General features: G+C 36.0%; 1 protein-coding gene across 1 annotated transcript in view; it reads right to left on the bottom strand.

Moving 5' to 3' along the window:
* The window catches only part of LOC122355711 (retinoic acid receptor alpha-A-like), a 13,687-nt gene that overhangs the window by 3,019 nt on the left and 1,783 nt on the right, over window positions 1–8,885 (bottom strand). Inside the window, 2 exon segments of the mRNA XM_043254261.1 lie at window positions 4,255–4,396; window positions 7,912–8,060. Coding sequence (XP_043110196.1) covers window positions 4,255–4,396; window positions 7,912–8,060 — 291 coding nt within the window.

Below are 8,885 nucleotides of genomic sequence, written 5' to 3' on the forward strand. Positions count from 1 at the left end.
ATACAGAAATATAAATAATAATAATAAAAAATATAATAATTTAGAAAATGTTATTAAATATAATATTTTTCAACCAAGCACTGATAGCTCAATAATAATAATAATGAAAATACAAGTATTATAATTCATTTAGGATTTTTTTAAATTAAATATAATACATTTTTCAACAACAATAATATATTAAGAAGTTATTTTTAATTCTACATTGGTTTACAATATTACATAATATTATCATAAACTCAATGAAAACTGTAGGTATCAGTGACATGTAATTTCACGAGAAATGGTCAAAAGAGAGCAATCATTTATTATTGTTAAACTACTACTATTTATTACACATCTGTGTATTTTTACAATATTTAAAACATGTAACCATCATAACATAAGTTTGCTGTGACGCTGAAATGTATCGCCATGTCATTAGAAAGAAAAGAAGAGGGCAGAAAAGAAAAGAGATCACAAGACAGCATATAGGAAATGGGGATGAGATGAACAAGAAAAAGAGAGAAAAGTTGAAGTGAAAAGCCATTTGAGATGCAGCAAGCAGCAGTAATGGAGTGAGATGAGACAGACAGATAGAGGAAACGTGTTAGAGCCAACACATCACATCTGTGAAGACAAACCATGAGGGGAGGAAAGGCGAGAAAGAAAAAAAAAGGTGTTAAAGAAAGAAAAAGGACAGGAAGCAGAAATGCCATCACACCCCCACCATCAGTACCATCTCTCTCTCTCTGTGGGGTGTGTGTTAGTAGTTTGATGAATAGTGCGGGTGGATGAAGTCGTACATAATGCTGATAGATCACCACAGGTTTCATTAGACCCAGAGCTAATCTAATCTCATTATATGACACGCGCGCACGCACACACACACACACACACACANNNNAAGCCCTCGGACCCTCACTGCATCCCTCTCTCGGGCCTCTGGAGATGCGGAATTAATTCCTAAATAAAAGTGGGCTATCTTAACGTGCCTACATTAGCCCCTATGACAGATTGGCACAGCGATCATAAGCCGCAAAACACAATTTAATGAAGTCATTAAAGAACTATTAGCCTGGCTGCACCATCACTCATGCACAAGCGTTACTGAGAGACCTGCAGTGAAAAGAGAGAGAGAGAGAGACCAAGAAACATCTCTTTCTCCAGCAGCATGATGAGTATTTTGTGGGTTTCTGAAAAGGTAATTTTTACACACTGCAATCACGAGTGCGATCTACTCAAGTATGTAAATGCCAAGTACACAGTCCAGTCGAATATACTTAACATGCATTCAATGTGGTGGTATCAAACCCACCTACATTCAAACGTCTGCACTATTAAAACATATGAAGTGCGCTTTGACGCATTTTAGATTGAATATAGATTGCGTGTTAATATAAATTAATACACTGATAGGGATGCAAGTCCGATTCAGTTATGATTCTTTACTAAATTACGCAATTGATTCAATTTGGTAAGATTCATAATCATTTTAAAAATTCAGTGATGCTGGAAACACAGAAGCATAGTGCACTCATTAAAATGGAATTTACTGTGACAGGCGAAATATGTCGGAATATGGATAGTTGTATATGAACAAATCAAAAGTAGGGCCGTGGACTTAAACGGGCCATATGACGATGCTAAAAAGAACATTATTAAGTGTATTTGTATTTACACAATCAAAAAACTTTTTTTTGTACATATTAATGTTGTTTTCGTCAACTAAATCAATTATGACTAAATGACGTCGTCAACGAACCTTTATAACGTGACGAAAACGAGACGAGATGCAATGTAAATGCTGGTCATGTGACGATAACTATAAGGTAACAATAATATAATAACTTTGTTGGAAATGGGTTTGTTTGAAAATTTTGGTTTAGTCTATACTACTAGGTACTTATACTGTATTGCCTAGGTTAAATAGAATTGCATTACTAAAAAGAGACTAAAATACAAATTTCATTGACTAAAACTAGACGAAATGTCATCAGTTTTCTTTAAATAAAATTAGACGTCAGTCGTTAGTCACGAATAATTCTGACTAAAATAAGACTGAAATGTTCAGACTTTTAGTTGACAAACTTGACTAGACTAAAAAATCGTGACTCAAACGAATAAAACCTAAAATGACAGGTTCACACAAACTCTAGACTAAAACGAATTAAAAGAAAATGCGTGTAAAAAAATTATAGACTAAATTTAGATATGAAGATATGCAATTTCATCTACTACAATATAGTAAAAATCTATAGGTTAACGGATCAATAAACAATGGATAGTTGCGGCCTTTATTCCAATATCAAACGTAAAACAACAGTCGCTCAATATCCACTAAGTGCCACCAAGTCATAGTTTTAGGAAACAGCAGTGGCTGTTGGCGCATGACCAAAAGCATAAATCTTTTTGTTCGCTGGTTTTCCTCCCAGTGTGACGGAAAAGACTTTAGAGCTCCTCTGTTACATTGACAATCAGGCAAATGTTCATGTCAGTCTGAACAGATGCATTAAGAACCGCCGATTCAAATTAAAATGTTTATCGCGACGCGTTTTCACGACAAACATTCGTCTTGGTGTGAACAGGCCTTAATGCTCACATACGTCTGGTTCGGGATGCGTGTGTGCGCGTGCGGCTCTCGACAGGGATAATTTGGGAGGGGAAAATTAAAGCGCTGGCAGATCGTCCATCACGAAGATGAAATTCAATGAAAAGATAAAAATGTCAATGTTTCCTCCCTCCACGCCCGCTCTCTCCACTCCTCTTATTTCACAATCTCTCCTCCTCCTCGGCAGCGGCAGATGAGTTGTGAGTCTAATGCATTCGGAGCGGAGAGAACCCAGCGTGTTGTGCTGAAAATCGATGCACGCGTGTGTGTTTTATTACAGATGTTGTGCGCGTTCAAATGTATGCAGGAAGTGAAGTGTGAAAATACTGCCGTGCACCATTTTGTAGATGTACTAGGAGTCAGGAGGGGTGAATTCACACGAGGTCACATTAATGAAACGAGCGTGTGTTGTGTCATTTTGAATGATTTGATGGGTCATCTGCACAGCAACAGTCTCACCATGACGCCTGCTAGACATTAATGTGCAAGTATCTGTCAGACTTTTCTATATTGTCAAGCGTGACTTGTACATGATCACCGAAAGAACCTGTCAAAGAACAAATGTGGGTCATGAACCCAAAAGTACATGAAGTGTATTCTTTTCCATGATTGTGATATCCCATTTTTGCAATAATAATAATAATAATAATAATAATATTAACCTTTTGACTTTTTTTGTCTAGTTTCCAGGCAAAATTCTTAAATCAAGAAGGATTTTCAAGAAAAGTAAAAATTAGTGTAAAAATTGTAGCCAAAAAAAATAAAAAATAAAAAAGAGTATTTAACTTAAGCTAAATAATCTGCCAATAGGTAAGCAAAAAAAAATATTGTCTCATGTTTGAAATAAGATTATTTTTGCAGAATCTTAATGTTGACATTTTTTTATTAAAACTAAAAATTTGACTTGTCCAGAAAATCCAGAATTTTTAGATATTCTGGCTGGAAACAAGACATTTTTTTTTTTACGTGCTAATAATATTTAACAAGAATTCCTATTTACAACAAATATTTAATCTATGTTTGAATAAAGTGTATATTAAACAAGTAATTACACCCACCATTTAAATATTTGTTATATTACGTTTTTTTTATTAAATACAATTTCTTTAAAAAAAATGGTTTAAATATTTCAACAAATGTGAGCAGAAACATAAATAACAGCTTAACAGAAATATATTTAATTGAATTGAATTATTAACTAAAATGATCCATATTCGTAGCATAACTATCGATTATTATTTTATATTATTCGTCACAATAAATTAAAGTCCAAATTACCATCCATAACTCTTTCTTTCTTTTCCAATCCCTCTAAAAAATGCACTACGTGTGTCTCTTGCTGCAATGGAGACTCGCATCCACTTGATGGTGAGAGCGTGTCAAATGTGTCTGGAAGATTTCTAAGCAAACACACATTCACAACTTCTGCTGTAGACCTGTGAGTGTGTGTGTGTGTGCGTGTGTATTTTCTCACCTCTCCCAATTAACTTCTCAAGTATGACAGCACCTAGCAGTGTGGAGACGTGTTCTGGTGTAGCCAGAGGGAGGCACCGACTGTGAGTGAGTGTGTATGTGTGTGTGTGTACTTATATTGCTAGGTTCTATTTAATATTTTGGCAAGAGCTCTTCAGCTGTGGAGGGAGTATTACTGATGCATTGCTCACATTCTTTGGACATCCCCACTTCCAGGCACTTCTGCAGCCGGCAGTATTGACAGCGGTTGCGGGTGACTTTGTTGATGATGCAGTTCTTCTCTCTGTGGCACGTGTAGACCATGTTCTTCTGGATACTCCGCCTGAAGAAGCCCTAAACACAAACAACACCATTAGGACTGTGATACGCCTTCCAAGAGATGCGAGAAAATGTCAGTTTAACTTCTGGTGCTTTTCCCACACAAAACTTATAGGATAGAAAAGAGCTGCTGGTGTTTTTTTGTTTAGTTTTTTTTCAAAGCTAGGGGCATGCTATACTTACAAGGATAGTTGACTGATTTTCTAATTCCAAACCCACAAGACTTTTGCTCTTCTCTCAAAGACCAAACTAGATATTTTTATTGAAACTTGACGGATGCAACTCCATAGGAGACCAAAACTTTCAAACTTCAAAAAGGGATCGTAAACATCACCCATGTGAATCAAGCACTGTAATACAAATCTCCTCAAGAGACATAATAGGTTTATATGAACAACATAATGTTTAATTTAACTTATTTAAATCATGTAAAACGTTGTTCATTGCACATACATGGAGCACATCAAATATATAGTACATGTTTTAGTACTTTAGTACATTTAGTACTATTTATCTGAAAAAGAAATCTTTTCTTACATTATAAATACCTTTATCATTACCTTTATATGCACTTTGGATCAAATAAATGCAGCCTTGGTGAGCAGAAAAGTATTTAAAAAATTATAAAAATCTTACTGTTCAAAAACTTTTGATTGGTAGCGTAGGCTGATTAATCCTATGGATCGAAACAAATGTGCTACAGGCAGAAAGAAATGCTATAAAAGTGCTTCAAGTCGCTGCAGAAAACCCCAAAAAATTAACAACAAAATTTGAAAAATGTTGCTGGAGACGGGCTTATTGAGTGTTAAAAATAGAGGTTTCTCCAATGATGGCTGTAATCAAATCAGCTTCGCTCATAAACGTTACTTTATCGGATAAAAATTGAAATGTCTTAAAAACTTTTCTGAAGACAGTTGGTTCTCTTCAGATATATACATTCATAAAAAACCTGGGCCGCATTTTGATTTTGAAACGTGCAGTGCTCATGTTTATTCAACGAAGTCAAACGCAATACAGCATTGCATGGGAAACACTTGTAACGTATATATCGAAATAATGTTTAAAAAATCATACCACCGTTATTGAAAATAATTATATCGCAATACACATTGATTTTGAACTATTGAGCAAATATATACTTCAGTTGTGCCATGAATGCTTAGCATATGCATACAATTAAAATAGACTTGCAAAGTATAACACAGGAGCTCAACAGATGCCATAAAACCTGTGGTTACTTGCCACAGAACTTGAAAACCAGGGCTCCCGACACATATTCTCATGCCAGTGAGGTTTGTACAGTGTACAACACCACAAAATCTTCTCAGCAAGATGCAACACCATCAAATTAGCAGAACACAACAGAAACAAGATCCAATCTTGTTCGGTTAGTTGTGGCGATAATGTTGTACTGGGGCCACCGTAGGTTTGTCTATATGACTTTTACATTAAATTACAAAAACTTAAGTAATCTATGTATATCCGTTTGTGTGTGTGTGTGTGTTAGAGGTCGACTGTTCGACTTGTATCGGTTTTAGCGCCATTGTTTGATTCCCGGAACTATCGCTTATCGGCAAAAATCTACGCCGATAGTTTTTCCGGGTTGCATCTGCTGCTGGAATGTCCGTGGAGGGTCCGTTATTATACAGCGCAAAAGCCAACATATCTATGGATAGAAAGGGCGTCCTCTAGAGGCAGAAATCACTAAAAACACGCAAATGCGATACTGCGCGCTGCACCGAAAGCTCAAGCTGCCTGAAGAGTTTATAATACAGACAGCGAAAAGGTATACAGTACACTCCAGTATGTGTTTTCATGTCAATATAAAGCAATCAATTTGTTGACTAGATGCTGCACTGGAGAAAGAACAGCAGTACGTTTGAGGAGAAGGCTGAGAGGAAGCTAGCAGTACTTCAAGCGGTGAAATTAATGTGCCAAAAATACACGCAAGTCCGAGCTAAGTGTTTAATGGCATGATTGTTACCATTAATTTGATGCTTGAGCGCTATTTGTCAGAAAGTGTCATTGAAAAAAGTGATGGCAGAAAAATTGAACATGATTTAAAACACTTGCACATCTGACAAATTTGTTTTTATTGGCTTTTTGTAATAAAGTTTAGTACTATTTTACATGGAGCGTTATGTTTTTATTTTTATTTTTCTATTCAGCATCCATTTCAAAAACGATCGTTTAATTAAACGGTTATCGGCAAGTGAGGTCTATCCTAGCTATCGGTAAAATTCAATATCGGCCGACTTCTAGTGTGTATGCGTAAAAGTCACAGTGGCAACAGTGCATTTTGCCTTGGCAAGAATCACTAATGACAGAACTCAAGGGTGAGGACACATGCAGGCATGTTAATTCAGCGAGCTTGCTGAAGGTAATCTCTTAACGGTTTTAAGATTCATAAGTCTCATCCAGATCTATTGATTCCAGCGCACTCTGGACATGAGAATGGTTCAAAGGCTGTCTCACACTGAGAACAGAGAAAAAGAAATGTGCATAACGGGGTCTTGATGGTTAACTATACTAAATCTGTGCCAGTCCACCGCAACCCATTCAGATAGCTTTCAGCACGTCACTTGAAACTTGTCGTGTAGCTATGTGCAGTAGTACTAGAACTACTATTTTATCACATGAAAAGTTTATAATGGGTTGTTATCTATGGGTTGTTATAATATGGTTTAGACATGCTTTTTTGGGCGTTAATTAATGGTGCAATATCAGTCATTTGAAAAGCGCAAGTTGCGAGGTTCATTTTAATAACCTCATTGCATAATTTTTGTGTCTAAAAAGTACAAATGTATAATGGCAAAAATAATAAATATTCCATGTCCATGTCTTTAGTAAATCCTGACAGTAGGTTACAATGGGGCTAAAGGAAAGGGCAAAGGCTCATTTGATACTATTTTCCTCTAAACCACTAGATATACTCTAAAATATACTCTTTTCAAGATGCACATGTTTATTTGTCTGATCTTTGACGTGATCAAATTGATTCTGTGTTTATATGATTTATATGACGTGTTGTAGAGTTAAGTAGCAAACGGGAATCGCTAATATTAATGCATATATTCAAAGATCTTATTTAAGATAATTAAAGCAGCAGCTTTTAAATACGAAAGAATATGTAAAAGCATGGTATTTGGGGTAAGAAGCACCCCTGCCATTGGGGCTAAAAGAGCAGAGTAACATGATAATTAATAGACGTCTGACCATGTCAACATGAAATGGTTACATTCAGATGGCAGATATCATATATTATGTCGGGTGTCCACATTAGACATAATCATCATGTTTATTCGAAACCAAACAAATTATAATTTAGAAAATGCATTATTAAGGATTTTTTTAATGCTGCATTAAATGCATTGCCAAGTACATAGACAGTATTTTGTTATTCGTCTCTACTTTTTGTGAAAAAATGGCTCACTGAGCAACCTGAAACTATTTTGAAAACAGCTGACTACTAAGCTAAGTTAGTAATGCTGCTACTTTTGGGTGGAATGAGAACGGGTCACATCGCTCACCTTGCAGCCCTCACAGGCACTGACGCCATAGTGGTACCCTGAAGATTTGTCCTGACACACAAAGCAGGGCTTGTAGACGCGGGGAGGAGGAGGCGGAGACGGTGGGCTCGGGACAATCTCCTCTGAGCTCGTACTCTGGGTCTCGATTGCTGTGAGAGAGAGAAAGTTTACGGGTCAAATCACTTTTCTTTGTTAGTTTTTTTGCTTTGCGTGTCTATCATTACAATAATTAAAAACCGTATTATTAATAATTAAACAATTGTCTACGTTCACGTTAATTCAAATAAATGTCAGTATCATCTTTAAAATAAAAACAGAAGCATGAAACATTTAATAGCCCCAATTAAATCCAAACCATGTAGAATAAAGCAGGCTTTCTCATTTATCTAAGAGGCATCCTAACCCTGAACCCCGTCCCAGAGCGTCACATCACAGCGCTTCGTATGATTGAGAACATTACGAGAGAGATCAAAGACACAGACGTCCCGAAGCAGCTCCTCTAGAGGAACTGCGCTTCTGTCGGAGAACAACGGACGATCTTAGCACATTCATTAAACACGTGTAGCACATTTGTGCTGCTGATAATTAGCCAGCCGTTGCGCATCACAACAAGAGACGAACACTGTTAAACACCATTCAAACCACTGATGGGAAGGTGAACAGACAGCACTGGCTTGGATTCTAGATGGGTTTCCTGCTGTTTGTGCAGCAAACAATTTCATTCATTCATTCCATTTCATTCATTCTTGATGCCAACATCAAGGCTATTTTCATGGTGGTCTGAGAATAAAATACACAAGGTATACAATTAACAAAAAATTATTAATTCTATAGAAGACAGAAATTCTAAAATACATTCAGTTGATACATTTTTAAATAAATCAGTTCAACCATAAATATTAATTAATTTTAGAACAGCAGTTATTATTATTTAATATTGACTGATTAGATATATTTATATTATTACAATTAAA

The sequence above is a fragment of the Puntigrus tetrazona genome, chromosome 12, assembly GCF_018831695.1.
Source record: "Puntigrus tetrazona isolate hp1 chromosome 12, ASM1883169v1, whole genome shotgun sequence".
Classification (NCBI taxonomy): Eukaryota; Metazoa; Chordata; class Actinopteri; order Cypriniformes; family Cyprinidae; genus Puntigrus; species Puntigrus tetrazona.